At 45.2% G+C, this 17971-nt stretch overlaps 1 protein-coding gene across 17 annotated transcripts in view; it reads right to left on the reverse strand.

Annotated features, from left to right (window-relative positions):
- Positions 1–362: 362 nt before the first annotated feature.
- Positions 363–17971, reverse strand: part of KCNQ2 (potassium voltage-gated channel subfamily Q member 2) — a 74924-nt gene continuing 57315 nt past the window's right edge. For 13 of the 17 annotated variants that reach the window (XM_042046926.1, XM_042046884.1, XM_042046935.1 and 10 more), the window contains 3 exons: positions 17464–17571; positions 11646–11769; positions 363–10923 (listed from right to left, as the gene is read on the reverse strand). In XM_042046926.1, the coding sequence (XP_041902860.1) occupies positions 10219–10923; positions 11646–11769; positions 17464–17571 (937 nt within the window). In that variant the 3' untranslated portion in view covers positions 363–10218. The remainder of the gene's footprint in view (positions 10924–11645; positions 11770–17463; positions 17572–17971) is intronic. The other 4 variants (XM_042046950.1, XM_042046960.1, XM_042046942.1 and 1 more) reach the window with 1 other exon arrangement.

The raw sequence follows: 17971 nt of genomic DNA on the forward strand, positions 1-17971 counted from the left end.
TGAGCCCACCTTGATGACACCAACCTCCATTTTTAGCAGGGTGAAAAGGAGCTGGCACAGGGGGGGAAAGGCTTCAGTAACCATCTTTTATCTGTCAGGATGTGGTTGATGTTGAACCTTAAGAGAGTCAATATTGTTAAAGGACTCTGACGGGGCAGTGTCCTTGTAACTAAGGGCACTTAAGATTTCTGAGCTTTATCTTATAAATCAGAAAGAAAAATATATTCTAACATTGGAAATAAAAATGTGTGGAGGTTTAATGCCAAGAACTCAGGTCTCCTCTCCTCTTCACCCACCATGAAATACGTCCCCAAAGTACCAAGAAATCCCCAGAAATTAAGAAACAAAGAGAACAGAAGAAGTGCAAAGAAAAATAAATGTGTATTTCATCTCATGAAGGTTAAATCTCTGGCATTTTTACTGAATGCAAATTTTCCATTCTGATGCTTTGAGGCTTAAATTAATGATTGTGATTATTTAATTTTCCTCCATTTCCCTTCCGGTTGCAACCATCGCTGTTGGTCTTCACACCACACATAAAGAGTTTTGCAGCTGCCACAGTCATTCCTGTGAAGGTACAAGCTGACCCACGCTCAGTGCTTCAGTGTAAAAGTCTGGGCTACGTCACTTTTCCACGGTGCTCATGTAAAACCATGCGTGACTGTGTCTGTCAGCTTCTAGCCAGTCCCTCACAAAAACTACAGGTCATTCCCTTGGCACCTGTCCCTATAAAATGTACATTGCACAAAGTCATGATTGAAAAGTACAGAGGAAATTACACATCCACCGAAAGAAAAAAAGAAAAAAAAAAAAAAGAAGAGAGAGAAAAGAAATCCGATTGCTATTTTACAAGAGAAAAGTGTGTCTCATTCCATACATACAAAATGTTTTCAAATTGTACATAAGTACCAAAGGCATTATGAGAAATTCTTTGGAGATGAAACGAAAGTGCAAGAAAGCCAAGGCAACAGAGCAAATGAAAGGAAGCAAAGCAGCAGCTGTCTTTGCTTTCTAAAGGACAACCAAACTTCCCGGCTCGAGTGAGCCCCGGAGCTTTCCAAGCAGGAGCCGCGGGCGTGCGGCCCCGCGCTCATCCCGGTGGGAAATTCACCTCTCAGCTCTCACTCTCAGGACAAAAGCATGAACCATTTTTAGCCCGGGTAAGGCCAAATGAGCCAGATGCTGTTATAAACCATGGTAGTGTCAAGGTATCTCAGGGAAGCGGCAACACACTCCAGCAAGGGATGTACCCTTTGCTCAGTAACTTATTTAGGACTGAATCAGCTCTTACAGCTGAGAACTTTGGACCCAGAGATGAATTTCAGGCCAATGAAAAGATCTGATTAGTATTTATTCAAGGCATCCAGCAGTATTAAACCGGGAAAGTTAGCTCTTCATGCCTTTGTTTATTTAGATTAAACACTGAAGGGTAAGTTCTACCCAATATAAATCTTATGTCTGTGAAAATACTGGCAAAATTCAATACTAGAGGATGATTCATTTGGTGAGGCTGGTAAAATCTCTGTATAGGGGCAATTGGAGTCTGCAGGCTGGCCTGCTTGGAAAATCTGATTTATTGGTTGTAATACTGTCATTTCTTCCATAACTCTAAGATCAAAGACAGGCTTTTAATGTTTCTTTTCTTAAACATCTCTTACCTAGGGGCTTTTTAAATATAGGCAAAGGTAAGACCCATGGGGCACTGGAATCCTCTGCCTGGGCAGTAGGTTTGTGGGAGATCCTGGCACTGCCCTCAGTCAGCACCGCTGCCATGGGACACCCTGGCACAGCACATAAAGACTTTGCCCTTGGATCTCCAATGGCACAGGACAACTGTTTGGCCACACATCTTAGGAATGGGCTTTTTGGACTTGAAGTTGGCACTGGCCACTCTGTTATATTTGTTTGTTTGAAAGGAAGCCAAAGAAATTATCACTCAAAGAACTGCATCGCTCTGCTGCGGGGCCTGTGCTTCCTTCAGAAGTGGGATTTCTCCTTGGGATGGCAGTCACACACCAATCCCCTCTGCAAATCTTCCTTTTTGCATGAAACAAATTATTGAAAAAGTAATTAGGTTTTATTGTACCCACTGTCTCACTCCAAAACAGAGTTTTTCTTCCCCCTGTGCATCTCCGATGCAGCTTTATCTGTTTTGATCAAGAACACGTGTGCACACGTGTTCATACCCACGTGCACGTACAGCCACACGTGGGTGCATGTACTCGAACCACATGCACACGCTTCTGCAGCCAAAGTTGTGTTGTCCTTTTATCTTGCAGGTTATGACAAAGATAAACTGTGAGCTTCATTCAATCTGTACAGAATTTACAGTTCAGATGAATAGCAATGAAGAATATATAGGAATACAGTAGCTGTTAAGTATTTATGGGCTGTGTGTGTTCGTTTTGTTCAGGTATTTTTAAATTAACATCACAGAGGCAATCTCATATTTTAGCTTCCTGATAAAATCGGTTTAAAGAAGCATTCAAATGCAGTGAATTTCTTAACAAAACTGGATGTTCGTTTTTTCCCTTTTCCCAGTTATGCTGAGTCCCATCACAAATCAGGCAGGTGACACTTTGTTCAACGCACATATGTTGATTACATGTAGAGATACCTATCACCACGTGGCATGTAGTGTGCAATCCGTGTGCAGTACATGTGGATAATGTGCCAAAGTGACACCAAGCAAGATAAATTTCATAAATACAGTGTCTATATTGGAGAAACAGGAATATAGTTTTAGTGTGTGGAGCGTTGTTGCTGTATAAGAACAGTGGCACCCACCTATATGAATTACTGATAAAAGAATAGAACATTTATAAGAATAATTTATTGAATCTCCTAAAGCGTTTGATACACCACACAGTAACTGCAACTATGTTTAAAATCTGCTCTTGATTTAAAATAACAAAATCTCTGTCATTTATCAGCTATGTCTTGTTTTGCCTCGGTGTTCCTGAAGGTCTCAGGTACTCTACAGTGTGCGTGAATTTTTTGAGAAAAAGTGAAGAAAATTCAAATTTTAGGGGTTTGGGGAGAGGGAAGAGTAACCAACAAAGAAGGGTCTCAATCCTGCCTGCTGACAGGAGCACGGGGTAACTCCAGCTCCAGGGAAGATGCTGGACCAGTGTGAATAACCAGGCAGGACAGAAAAGACCTGTCACCAGCCTCGATGACTTCTCCTCAGGTCCTCAGCAAGGCTAAGCATGGTGTCTGTGGAGATGCTAAAGAACTGAGACCTACACATCTACATCTGTGATCAATCCTTTTCGTGAGCATCACTGCATATGGAAAACACTAGGTCATGGCCACTGTGTTGGTCAAGTTTAAGGGATTCCTGTGAAATGCTGCTTCTGCTTTAATGGGAGGTGCCCATGGCATGCTAAAATAAGGAGGTATTTTCCCATTGTGGCTTGCAAGGCTTGTGCTGACCTTTTCTTGTGTGGAGTGGGAAGGAGAGAGCATCTCCCCAGGTCCACAGTCATCAGTGTCAAATGGAGCTGGAATTCCAGCAGAGGCTTTGCTGGCAGCATGACATTCAGCCTTGTTTTGGGGTCGGAACCATCCGAACTGGAGGTTCTGCATGGCTTCTACCTGAAATCATTAACCCTGCCCTAAGATTATAGGCATAGCTGCAGGTGAAATCCCACCTGGGCTTGGCACTGAGCTTTGTGGTGAGCTCAGGTTTTCAGAACCAGGCAAACAGATGCTGCTTGAACAGTTCACCTGCAGCTGTATTTGCAGGAATTAGGAGAGGGCAAGATGCTTCTGGATTCACTGGTAGCTTTGGAAACAGCACAGCCTGGACCAGCTGCTTTCCAGTTCTCCTCATTACCGAGCTAGAGCTGGTATGCGCAGCCACATCTGGACAAGGGTCTTGAAAACAGCTCTTCAGGGAGCAAAAACATCTACACTGGTAGAGCCTGTGAGCTCTTCTCGGCGATGTTCACCTGGACAAGAAAACCTGAGCCAGACCCTCATCCCTGTTTCACTTTAGTCACCTAAAGCCACGGGGACAAACCCTCACAGGGCACAGACAGACAACACAGACCCCATCCCTGTGTGGAAAAGCTCCAGCAGAACAAACCAGGGATGTGTTGAGGCCACGATGGCTCAATGAGGAAGCAAAAAAATTGCCTACAAAAAGCAAAACTGTCATATTAACACAACACAAAGGCTCTCTGGTGCATCTGGTGATGCCAGGCCAAGTCTCAGAGTAGAGTTCTGGCTTTACAGCTTCCCTGGTAAATAGTCTGGGCAAGGAAGGGGAGGATATGGAGCCAGGGTCAAACCAGCTCATGGCAACAGTGCCAAGAGATACAAGAGACTGCAAACACCAGCGAGATGGGCAAACCCTGAAGGCCTCATGACAGCCTGGTATTGCAGTGGGGAGAACACTGGCAAAACATTTATGGAGATAAAAATGTAGCCCAGCGCCACTCCATAAGGAGAGTGAGAGATGCTTCCATGAGGAATGGTTATGGCACAGCTGCAGGGTGCCCGAGACCACCAAGGGCTGTAGAGAAGGCTGGACGGAATTTCCAAAGAGTGGTTTCCAAGGTTTGGAAGTCACACTCTGCCCTGTGCCTCGGGCTGTGCTGCAGGCACAAACACACACAGCACCCCAGGGCTGGATGCAGGTGAGAGAATCCTATGGGAATTAAACCAGACATATGGCAAGTCCCACACGTGTGGGTTCAAATGGCATCTTTGAAACGAAGACCAGGCCTCCATCCTTGGCACTGCTTGTTCCTCCAAACCCTCAGAAAGGGCTATCTGAGATGCTCTTTTTCAGAGGCACCCAGATGGAAAGGAGGTTGTGACACAGCCAACACAATTCGTATTTTTTCCTCTCCATTTACACGTTTGAAGGAACCACAGGTACAAACATGGGTTTTTTACCCCGTAGTCACAAGCAGTAGAAATGGAGTCTGTGCATGCTGTATCAGAGGGATGGGGTGATGACCAGTTGCAGCATGAAAGACACTTGGTATATCAGTGTTACCTACAGAAGCACCGCAGCACCCTGCGAGGTGGCTCACTAGGAGGACAGCCTCTCCCCAGAGTGATGCTTTTGGCAATGTTACCTTGTCAGGTACTACAGCAATCTGGGAGTGCAGATACAGCTGGAGCATATTGCTGTCTACTCATCTCAGGCTGCATGCAGTAGCAGGCAAAATTGAGAGTACAGTCAGTGAGATAGTCCAGAAAGCACATTCATAAGTTAAAAAGGACCCTGCTGCTACCTAAATTCGAAGCGTGATTAATAGTGTATCAAAAGGTGTGTGATCCCTCTTCCTCTAGACACTAAGGTAAGGCAAGCAGTATTGTGTCACTGGGGCATCAAACACTAAGATATACTAAAGAAGATTCCTATGCAGTATTATAATCCTTATCATTAAAAACCCACCCTATTGTTATTGTTAAAAAAACAGTGAACCCACACCCCTGCTCTGAGCAGGTTTTGCTCTGTGAGGCAGAAAAGTCGGGGTGTTTGTGTGCTAAAAGCAAGGGTTTGCTTTTACACCTCTGAGCAGCAGTGACCCCAGGGGGCTCAGAGGGGCTGCTGCCCTCAGCCCTCCCCACAGCCCTCCCCAGCACAGCCTCAATGCTACCTGGAGCTGAAGGAGCTTTTGTATCTGATTTCCTTGTTTCTGGCTCAGGAAAAGGAAGCTGATGAGAACAGAAGAGGCTGACCAGTGATAGAGAGAGGATGGAGAGGATGTGGACGTGCAGCTGTGGGTTGGGAAGAAAGGGCTGGAGGCTCAGGGCTCGCTCAGCCTGAGCATTCACATGATGGAGAAACAGAAATCCTTATCCTGCTCCTGGGCTTTTTAACATTCCCAATAAAATACTCACTGCTAAGGGTGTTTGTATGGTACAACTTTGGGTAAATTCCTTAGGAATTTCAGTTTCTCTTTAAATACTTACATTTTAGTCCTAGCAATAATGTTGCTGTGACCGTGGTGGTCTGAGGATATCAGGAAAATGAGGTTTCCAGTAGCTCCCTCTTGGGAAAAGTATGAGTGAAGGTGTTTTTCTTTTCTCTTGGGCGATTGTCTGGAAGGGGAGCATTTGTATCTGAGATGATGCTCTGGCTTCTCAGGTAGATTATACAAATTTGTTCTAAAAATTCACATAATTTAAAGTTTTAAAAATCAATTTAAAATGTAAAAATATACCTATTTATCCATAAATAGCAATGACCCTGCAAAATTTATTTGGACCTATTAAGCAGCATTTGAAACAAAACGCATTTTTAGAAAATCTGATCTATCACATAGTCTGTCTAAAGAAATAGAATGGCTTTCTGAGCTGGATGAGAGGTTTGGTTTTGGTGAGCTCCTCGACATTTTTTACTTTAAAAATTGTTATTAAGAAAATGGGTCAACAAGGAAGTTCACATACAAAATCTGCCCTTGAGTAACATTAAAGTCCCTTCCCAAATATTGGGAAATTTGGCTTATGGCTGTTTCTCTGTCTCGGGGTCACATTATGAAAGGCCAGCCTTGCAACATCTCCAGCCACCTCTCCTGTTCAGAGAACTCCTCAGACCACCTGAACTCACACTTGGACCTGAAGCACCCAAAAACTTACTGTGGCTTCATGTCCCAGCCCCAGGCATTGCTCCATCCCATGGGTGGGCCAATTGCAGGATTTCTTTCCAGACCTAGACCCAGATTCTGGAAAAAAAATGCCCCAAAGTTTCTTGGTTTCTTGGAGACCATACCTCAGGCTCTGGTCCAAGGTCATGGCTTCCCATTCAGCCAGACTCACCTGGAACCAGGCTCTGGGCATGGAACCAAGCGTGGGCATGGGCAGCCCTGGAGCAGTTCAAGATGGTCTGCTGGAAATTTGGCTTCCACATCTTCTTCAGCTCTCTTTGGACTCCTCTGTCCACACTTGGCATTGCCTAAAACTTGTTCTGTCCTCCAAAATACATGGAACAAGATCTGAGAGGAAGAGTACAAAGAGTAGCCCAAGAGAGGCTCAGCAGAGGGACAAAGTTTGCCTGTCCACCTTTTTAAAGGTCTTTGTCATCGGGATTGCCTTATTAGTAACCCAAAACTGATTTATTTTCTTTTAGTCTGGTGGTTAAGACTTGTGGGAGATTGCCACCAGGAATGTGTGGTGCAGACATGGGGGAGCTGAGTGGTTGGAAGGGAAGACTTTTCAGGGAGTACTGGACTATGATTTAGGGGAAAAATGAAATTATTCCTGTCAATAAGCAACAAGCAGGCCCTGCCATTGTTTATACAGGCTTAAATAATTTCGTGGAAATGATGAGCATTATTTGTAGCTAATTCTAGTGTGAGTTAACATGGGGTTTTGCCTGGATGGATGAGAAGTGATGATTTATGGCATGGTTGTGCATGGAGGTGTGTATCAGAATTTCTTTGATATGATGCCACAGAAAAATATATCTTATACCTTAAAAAAAAATTCTATGTGAAATAAATAGCAGCCAGATATGATCTGTGCTGCATGTATATAAAACCAGTTTTCTGCAATCTCTGATTATGGGACAAATCCAACAACTTTTCAAGATGCAAGTCAAAAGACCTTTATAGATTCCAGTGTAGGAGGTTGAAGAGGAAAAACTTAATCTTTCCCGTGCAATCCCTGAAGATGAGCTTTAAGGTCCCTTTCCACCCAAACCGTTCTGTGGTTCTGTGAATCGATGATTCTGTGATTAAAGACCAGTCATGTACCTGTGCTGCAATAGGACTGCATGGCATCATCCTTATCCTCATCCTCATCTGGCATTCCTGCCTCTACATCATACCCTCTATGCCAAATTTCCAGCAGGCCTTGAGAAGTAATTGCAAACAAATAAGAGAATAAATCTTTGTTATCTCTGACTTGTACAAAATTTGCAGCGAGCAGCTGGCTGGAGCGATGTTGATTTTTGCCTCACCAAATGCAATTTCCATTCTTGTGGTCGGTAGAAAGCTCAGGCCACCACGTTAGATTTAGGACCTGCTGACATTTCTTGTTCTAGCAGAAAGGATCTCATTTCGGAACACACCAGAGGCAAATCTGCACAATTTACGGTCATTTGGCATTTAAAGTTGTCTCTCTGTAGAAGTCAAGGGCATCACTGCGTTAACTCTGCACAAAGAAATCTGGAGCCAGGAGTTTTGGAGCACAAACAGAGAGGGAAAAACTGCAGAAGTTAACGAAAATATGGCTCAAGAGGGGAAAGAAAGGAACTAGCATGGCTGGAAGCCCAGTTGCTCCCTAAGAACAAGGTTTTCCCCTCCTGAATGGTGAAAAATGGCAGGAAAAGTTGTGAAGATCCTTCCCTCTTCCTTATTCCATGATAAGACCTGTGTGCTGGTCCTGGGCACTAGGAAAAAATGGTTTTATTTCCTGTCTGAAAGTTGTCAGACTGCACCCACATCTTCCCTAAGGCCAAAATTATCCTGGTTCTCCCCTGGTTGCTGTGTCTGATCAAGCAAACAGGAGGAGAGAAAAAGGCTGTGAGTCTCCCTTCACCCCAAGCAAGTCAATGTTCAGCCTCTCAAAGGCCACACAGAAATGAAGTTGTCACCTAAATAACAGGCTCTTGATAAGACACAGGGAAAATGTGGAAAGACAGGGTTTGAAATCACAGCAGAAAACACACGTGGGATTTGGGCTGTGGATGCGCGGCAAGGTTCAGAGGCACAATGCCAGCAATGGTGTCCCAGCCCTGGAAACAGATCCCAAACCAAAGTTCTCCTGATCCCCCCCTTGCAAAAAAACCCCCTACCAACTTATCCATGTAAAGGATCACTTTGTGACTTTGTTTTGGTCCCAAAAGAAACTTTGAGCGTCACTTTTCCCCTCGCCTTCCCCCAGCTGAAGGAGCTGCTGAGGTTCCTGGTAATGACACGGTGACCTTTCCAAGAGGAAGTGCTTCCACAGCAAGGAAACGGGGCAGACTGGGGTTGGCACAACTCGCGGGCAAGCACAGCTAAGAGGCTTCTGAAAGACCATGAAGAAACAAAGCAGTGCCTCTTAACTCAGCTTGAGGGATCCAAACAAACCAAAGGATGTCTCGAGAACGTGGGGGTGAGATTCTTGGCAGGGCAGAAGAAGAAAGGAAAGATTTTCATGGGCATAGTGTGTGCAAAAGTGTTCAGGCACAATGCAAACTGTAAGAAAAGCGCCCACTCTGACCAACAGGGCTTCCAGAGGATGGAGCTCAGCACTCACAGCAAAGTGGGGACCACAGCATCCTGCATGTCCACTCTCTGCCTGGTAGCTGTGCCTCCCCAACAGCGCTGTTGGCCACAAGAATGGCTTGAGATCGTGGCAGCCCTCCAGAGGGGTTGCCTTTGGTTTGTCTTTGCCTTCAAAGCACCCCCAGGTCCCTTGTCAGCAGAAGGAGAGATAATTAAATATAATACATGGTTTAAAATATAAAATTCCATCCCCATAGTGTATCAACCTCCGTCTCGGTCTCATTTCTCTGCCCTCTGGATTGTCCCTCTTCTTGCACTCAAGCTTATATTGCTGAGTTTTTCCTAAGATGGGATCATTTCCAAACTGCTCTGGTTCAGAGCAGTGCCCCAGCCTGTCCCACTTGAGGCCATGTCTTCTGCTCATGCAACTATCCCAGCCACCATCCCTCTCCTCCAGGGGCCTACACAACATCTCCATGTATTATATTGGAATTATGTCACCTTCCTGACAGCTAATGAGGAACCACGGAGTAACAACCCCTCATTATTACACGTGCCCTGAAATCTAAGCCAGAAAAAAACACGTGTTCAGTCTGTGACTCCAAAACACCTAAAGGTGTGATCAACTCGTGCCATGATGTAGCAATTCCCACCTAACACTTGTCAGCCACCAGTTAATTTGATCTACAAAAGCCCTGGCCGGGTGATTTATTCCTGCCCTGCGCTTCTGAAGATTCCCAAGAAATGCAAATTGCCTACCCTGCGCCATGAAATAGTTTCACCTAATGATCTTAGAAAGAGAGTATGAAAGAAATCTGGACTTCACGGCTCCAGTTCGCTCATCACCGTGACCTCTGCCACAAATGCAGGCTCGGACCTGCTCGTTCCCCCCCCAGAGTAAGCTGCAAGAAAAGTATCTGCCAGCTAAGGGTGTCCTAGAAAGAGGAAAACCTTAGCTGTCAATCTCCTTGAGAAGTTCGACATGTGCACAGCTGGAGCGGGCAGCTGCCAGTGCTCGGATGTGGCTCACGGCTGCAGGGAGGCTTCACTGCTGGGGGGTTGACCAGCCCATGTCACTGAAGGGTCCCTCGCCCGTGGCTGACCTTGGGGGGGGGCCACAGGGCGTGCAGAGGTCAGAGTCGGTGTCTGACTCCCCTTCTGCAATGTAGGGTCTGATTTTGGCCACGGCTGCATAGCAACCGTTGTTAAGGATGTCCAAATTCTCTTTGGACTGGGAGATGCTAAAGCCGCTGAAAGAGCGCTCCAGTTCCTCGTGGTCCACCGAGGGGATGGAGATGGACGTGTCGCTGTCTCTCATGGCACTCTCGTGGTGTTTGGTTGTAATGTCTTCGTTCCTCAGGTACTCCGCGCTCGCCCGGTGCCCGCCGCTGTAGGCGGACAGGGAGCGCTCGTGGGAGGGTGGAGGTGGGATCCGGACCAGCGAGCCGGGGTCTCCGACGGGTGAGGAGCCGTGGCTCTGCCGCTGGCACGATGTGGAGGGCGGGCACGCGTTGCTTGGGGCTGGTGGGGCGGAGAAGTTCTTCTGACCCATGGAGCTGGTGGACCTGATGATCTTGATGATGCAGCCGTTCTTGTCAATGTGCTCCCTGCTGTCTTCGGGGCTGTGGTAGGGAGGGGCTGGGTCTGGTTCTTTGGACCCAAAGTAAGCCTCCGTCTCCGTTGGTGGGATGCCCATCCGCTGCATGTAAATGTTCACCAGGAAGTCCAGCTTCTTCTCCATTGACTGAACCTGAAAAACACCACAGTTCCAGCACTATGTGCAGGCTGAAGCACGTTAACATCCTGAGTATGAGCAACTTCCATTGAGACGCAAATATGGGGCTGGGCTTCACAGATCACCTCCACCTACACTGACCCACAGCATCTCAAACTTTTAGTGAATATTTAATTGTTCTGAAGGGTTTAATTCTCCACCTTTTTACAGGGTTTTCCTTGTTACAGGATTTCCCTTATTCTCCTCTAACCTTTTTGACAGGCACCAAGTTCCAGAAAAGCTGGAGCACGCTTGCTCCTTCCAGCTCCTTCCTGCACTTGGCACTTGTCTGGGCTCAGAAGGCCATGGGGATTTCTGAGCCTTATCCTCTAGGAAGATTTTAAATCTTCAGCAAGGCCAGCAGCAGCAGCAGCCAGGCTCAGGGACTCATTTGAAGCATGTCCAGTGCAGCGGCAAAGAAACCAATGTGATGTTTTCAAAAATTATGTAGACATTTGACAAACTCACTAAACTAGACTCAAAGTGCCTGGCTTAAAGGTAGCACTTAGGCTTCCAAGACATTTAGTCCCCTTTCATAACATCTATATTGCTTCTTTTTCAAAATATTCCTGGCTCTCACTTTCTTTTAACTAAAAGGTAATGTCCCACTGAGAGAAAAAGGCGAGAAAAAGGCAAGAAAAAAACAACACAATGCATGCAAAACCTTCTGACAAGAACCCCTTCCTAACCCAAGATACCTGTTTTTCAACTTTTCCAAGCCTGCCCATCATGCTGGGGTCTTCAGGCAGCTCCCCCTCTGCTGGCCCTTTGGTCCGATCCTTGTCAGTCATGGAGGATCCTCTCCCAACGATCTGGTCAACTCTACCGGGATCAGAAAATCCCCCCACCCCCGGAAAAGGACCTGGAGTCAGTTGGAGGCAGCAGGTGAGGAGGGCACCGCTTGTGGTGCCTCCATGGGACAAAGCAACAGCCTCTCTCCCAACTAACACTCCAAATTACTCACAGACACGCAGTGGCACTGAAGTGTTAATTCAGATGCAAAATTCAGAGCAGTATTAGCAGAGTTTGAAATTATCCATTTCTGTTTATACAGATAAAACCTGGCACATTATGCACAGTAAATTTACCCACTGCAAAGAATTTCTTTAACTGGCTTTCTTCCAAATTGATTAACTTCTTATTTGTACTGAGAAATTATTATTTTGGGGGAAGATCAAGTTTTCTGTCTAGCATATATCAATGGGATCTTTTTCAGTCTTTGCAGCAGTTTCCTCTCCTCAATGCAAATGTCTGTGTGTAATTCTCATGACCATGAAAATGAGCTGCTTGTCCTAAGATCCAGACAAACAGGTGCAGTGACAACTGTTTTAGTGGAATTACAGCAAGGCTGAATTTGGCCAGAACTCACCAAACATTACCAAACTGTTTTCATCTCAATGCAGTTCACACTTGTACTGTTAGATGTTTCTTATTAGCAGGGCTCCCAGTTGGGAACAGCAGAGGAAGCTCCTGCCAAATCAGCCAGCAAAGGTTACAAGGCACATAATTTGGTACTGACTTCTTTACACATCACATTTGCACTTCCTCACTCCCAGTATGGAAACACCTGGGTTTATTAACAGCTCCATATGCAGAGGAAGAAGGAGGGCAGAACCCATTTGGAAGCTGGAACTCAATTTTATTAGAGGCATCAAATATAAATTTCTGGAGAGTAAACATTGGAGCTTCTTGATCCCTCCAAAGTCAGGGGAGCAACTCATTTTTGGAATAACTTCTTAATGGCAGCCAGGTTTATAGAATAATTCTGTGCTGGGCAAACTTTACTCTTGCATAATGCACCAAACATAAGGGTGGTGGGGGGAAAGAAGGGTTAATTAATCTGACTAAAACCAGGCTGAGGTATCTTGAGCGAAAACTCAAAATGCTTCTTACGCAGTTCTGCGTTGTGGGCCACAGGTCCATGCACCAGGAGGAGGAAAAGGAAGGAGCTGAACACAGACAGACAGGGGAAAATGAACAAACAAAAACCAAGGAAAGGAATGAGATGTGAGGCTATTTCCAACACAAGAGCTATCTGTTTTCTTCACACTGGACAGGGACTTCATACAGATGTTGGCTGTTGACACTGAGGGGCAGGTACCAGTGGGAATGGACCAGCGTGGCTCCCTTAGCTTATATTAGAGCAACAGCACTTTACAGCACCAGATCTGGCTCAAAGAGATGAAGTGGATGAGCACATCACACCAAAGACAGAAAATATAAGCCAACAATTGTTTCAGAGTTTAGCTTTGATCCCAGAAGCTACTTCATTTGGGCAGGGATGTGACAGAATTCTGTTCTGCTTAAAAAGCCATGTTTGATCCTTTGCTTAGCAATATAAGCACAGGAGTACAAGGAGCACCAAGTGCTGGAATTACAAGTGTGAGGAATACGCATGCCTTATTTCTCTCTTGTAATGGGAGAAGGAAATCACTGACATGTACAGGAACTCCCCACAAGGGATGCAATTACTGACAGGACATACAGCACAAGAAATCCTACGACAATGTTGTTACCGTGTAAGCAAAGAGCTGTTAAATTGGATACCTCGGGCTACCTTGGTGGGGAATCACAAGTCAAGGCGTGGTACAGCCACTGTATGAACTCCTCTCCTGTATGCACAAGCAAGTAGACTGGTAAAACAATGAACACGAGTTTAAAGAGGCCCAAAGCCTAAATGTTATTGAATATTGCAGAAGGCCAAGAACAATCAGGGTGCTCTGTCCTCCTGTCCCATCCAGCACGGCACTGACACTGAAATGTGTCCACTAATGGAAATGAGATGTCCCTCACCAGCTGTGGAGTAGAGCAGGGAGGCAGGACAGACTGTGACACAGAGAGGAGAACCGAACATTGCATAGTAAAAACAGAGAGAGTCTTGTGTACCCTAATTCTAACCTTGCAGAAATCAAGGCAGGACTTCTGCTATCTTTTCATATCTTAAGAGAAGAGCTATCCAGAGAGTGAACCCCACATGGCCCATTTCAGTGGCCAGCTAGCATTTTGCAGATGGAGTGATCACTAAGAAGAGCACTAAATTGTCACCCACCTTCAAGGGCACAACCTGCCTTCAGACCTGCTGGGATGTAGGAGCAGGGCTGAAGCCCTTCACAGAGCTCACCTATAAAGCATTCAGAAGCCCTTTCCCATTATATAATTGACACCAGAGCCCAGAATTCCTGCTTGATTCATTCCCTTTGTGTCTATACCTGAACACAGCTCCTGGGGTGTTTGTCTTCCACAGCTCTGAGGAAGCAGAGCCAGATCTCTCCTCGGAGGCAGGGCAGCACCAAGGATGGTGCAGGGGGCAGCTCGGGGCCTCTGGCTTCAGTGCAGAGAGGGGAGAAGAAGGTGAACCAAGTCCTTCTCTCTTTATGGGAGAAACCAGGCTCGAGGTCTCCCACCCCTTTGCTTCCCACGGCACAAGCTGGACCACAGGAGAGTGCTCCTATCCCCAGCAAAGCGCAGAGATTTCATTTGTGCCTTATCTGACACAAGAGAAAAGAGGAATTCCTTATCAGCTCCCAACCCACCTGCACCGAGCTGGGTGGAGGACCACCAAGAGGACCACCAAGAGCAGGAGGTCCTTTTAGCCATTACAAGATTTTGAGATTTTGTCCAAACTGGGCAACAAAGCTCAAAAGATGAAGAAGAGAGAACATATTCCACTTTAGCAAAGCAGAAGGGGATAATTTGTGTTCTTACAGCGTGACAAAGGACCAAGAATCTTCTGAGCTGCCCGTCCCACTTCTACACTACAGCCCATGGGGAGTCTTGTGTCTTCTCAATAATTATTTCATCTGTGCCCAACACACACATGCAGAGGGAAGAATTCAGCTGAAGCTTTGGAAGAGGCAGCCCCATGTTTTTCCTTTCCTGGCAGAAGAGGATTCAGAGATTTCTACGGATGCACGACAAACTGTGCCATCTGCTGTCCTTGGTAGGCTCTGCTGGGCCTCAGTTTGGGAGGGAGAGAGAAGAGGGGATTGCTCTTTAAAGTGGACTTTACTGCCTTTCCTTCTTTCTAATGATAGAAAAAAAATGTAAATTCTTGCATCAGCCACAGTGCAGGTTTTCTCATGCTTCGTTATGCTTCATGCTAACAGTGCATGCAAAGAGGTGTAATATGTCACCCTCGGGCCAGAAGCAGACATCAAAAGGTCAAACGGCTCAAATGAGATAAAAATGAAGTGTTTGGGAATAGATAGTCAAGTCTTTTCTTTTTTTTTTTTTTCTTTATCTCTTATAAATTTTTGTAAACAATCCAGGCATTGAAGCCAAACCCCCTTCATCCATGTCACAGGACTGGCTACTTACCCTTTCATTTGGCAATAAATCTTGCTCTGGGCAAATTTTGATCAACAACTGTTGTCTAAAAATTACAGCTGAGATTGCACCTATTCTAGGCTAAATCAGCTGATCAAGGGAATTTTATCCAAATTACCTGTGTGTAGAGCATGGAGCAAACACCATCAGCCAAACCACAGCTGTGGGCATCTACCAGGATCCCCCTGCCCTTACCAGGAGCTGCTTGCAGGAAGATTTTGGCTGAACTGAGCAATCCACAGGGTTAAGAGAGCTCATGGGACATCACTTCCACGATGTTTCTCTGGGCAGAATTCGGCTAAAACAGGGGTGTGCAGACTGAAAAGAAGAGGCCGGAGCCATCCATGGGGACCTCACAGGACACATCCCCATGGCACAGACCCACGTGGTGTTGGGGTGATGAAGGGCATGGCAGCAGCAGAGCCTGACCAAGAATTTTTGGATCTGGGTTTGGGGCTGCTCAGAGCCCTGGTTCCCATCCATCAGCCCCCTGAGCACCTCAGAAGTGCCGCTGGTGTCTGTGGGAGGATAAAACTGCCAAAAATTAAGTGCAGCATAAGCCTTTTCATGGGTGGGAACAGAGATTTCAGCAGCCTTCTGTACACTGCTGCTTTCTGCAGCCACAGCTTAATGAGGGGGAAATGAAAAACTTCATTAGAAAAGGGAGAAATGACAAAAAAACCTCTAAACATCCCAGGAGCCTTGTGGGCATGTGCAAAGGATTTTTAATCAGTATTAGGAACTGTAAAAACAGCGGGGGGGAAGTCATTAGCATGAAGCTGATACAGCAACAGACTTGGACTGAATAAAATAAATATCCCAGTTTGAGGCCTCCTCCCCTCAGATCCATCAATCACCTTTGCTGTGTATGAGGCACAGGTTTTCACAAGAAAGTCTTGCCTTTAGTGAAGGCTTCTTGCACATATCATCTTAAAGGTTAAATACAGCAAAATCCTCTTGAATATGTATTTTTGTTTTAAAATCTAAATGTTTCTTCAGATAACAAGGTTATTTCATTTTCAAAGACTTGTTTTGGCAGGGAGGAGAAATGGGAAAAAATGCTCATCTGAAAGCATTTTTTTTTTCAAGCATAAAGCTTGGGGCTTCTGGAAAATTCTATTTTTTTAATGTTTGAGCTAGCTGAGTGGGAAAATGTAAGCTTTCAATATTCCTTTTACTTACATTTCTCTAGTGAAGATTACTCAGAGCAGCTTAAATAAAAATCAAGAGATTTGTCACATATTAGCTCTTAGGGAGGCAAATATATTTAGAAAAAAAATATTTAAGGCTAAGCTTGCTGCATTTAAAAATCACCTACTATTTCTGCATAGAAATTGACTTTCTAGAAAATATTTATACCTGCCTTGGGCTCCAGTGGTCTCAATGCAACGAGAAAAAATACAACCCAGCTCATGGCCTTGCTGCCCAGATCTCAGAATGCCCTAAAATGGGAATTTTTGTAGGAATATATTCCTCATGGCATGAGCTTCAGATATGGTCTTGTTTAAGGAGAGAACTTAATGAGAAATCTCTCGCTGTGTGACTGAGGGCTGGGTTTGACTCCTGCTCCTTTTGCTTGGAAAATCAGGATTGATTTAGTATTTTTTGGAATATGAGTCCCATGGTTGCAGTATTTTAACACAATTTTTTCCTCCATGGTCAGTAAAGTGGCACCAGCAAGAAATAGAGACCATTGTGTTCATCAGCTACAAAACACTTCATTCTTACTTTGCCCACTGAAATAAACTTCTTTCATTGTCCAAAGAGCTGCAAAGGCTCCTTTGCTTGTGTGTGGACAGTGTCATTCTTTAGGAAGTGGATTATTCACTTTACATTGGCTTTGTGGGTAAATATTCCACCTTTTACATTTGAAGACAGCCTGATAAAATATGAGATTTTTGGAAAAGATATAATTTAGCTTTCTAACACCTCAAAGAAGACTGAAAATAGGAAATAGGCTTGCTGAAGGAACTGATGGTTATTGATGACTGAACGAACGTCCCCTTTTTTGTACCCCTCTGGCTTGAAGGCAAATCAGAGCACACCCAGAGCAGCAAACCCTCGTGAGTCATGATTTAGCAGGCTGCACTGCTAAGTGAGAAATGCCGTCATATAACTGGCATGAAAGGGGTTTGACATAAAGCAAATGAAAAAAATTCCAGAGAAAGCGGCATTTTGGTGAATCCTAACCTAGGCGAGTATTGGGGAGACTCTTTGGAAGAATACATGGGTCCTTTGGTTGGATACTTCTTATGCCGGGGAGTTGAAGGGGGTGGGGGACCCACAATCATATCTATCCTGGCAAAGTAAATAAGAAAAAAGACACCAGCAAAATGCATAATGAAGCAACACGTAGAGAAAAGTTGGTCAGAGAAAAGTCGCAGAAAGAAACAACTGAAAAACAGAACGACAGGGAAAGAGAGAGAATTTGAAAATATATTCTGCTGGAAACAGAAGGCTCTCTCCTACCACCTGGTTGTTGGTGAAAAACCAGAGTCTTACCCACCTCAGGGTAAGATTTGGAGATTTAGGCACCACTGCAACATCATCAGGAGTTCCCCCCGCCCCAGATATAACAGGCAACATGCTTTACCCTCTGGAATATATTTGCATATGTGAGGTAATGTCCCATTGAGGTGGCTGGATATGAAACAACATATATTCATTCTCCTTTCAGTTCCAGTGCTAGGGAACACAT

The sequence above is a fragment of the Corvus kubaryi genome, unplaced genomic scaffold, assembly GCF_017639235.1.
Source record: "Corvus kubaryi isolate FWS band 111438036 unplaced genomic scaffold, C.kubaryi_AGA036_p1.0 134, whole genome shotgun sequence".
Lineage (NCBI taxonomy): Eukaryota > Metazoa > Chordata > Aves > Passeriformes > Corvidae > Corvus > Corvus kubaryi.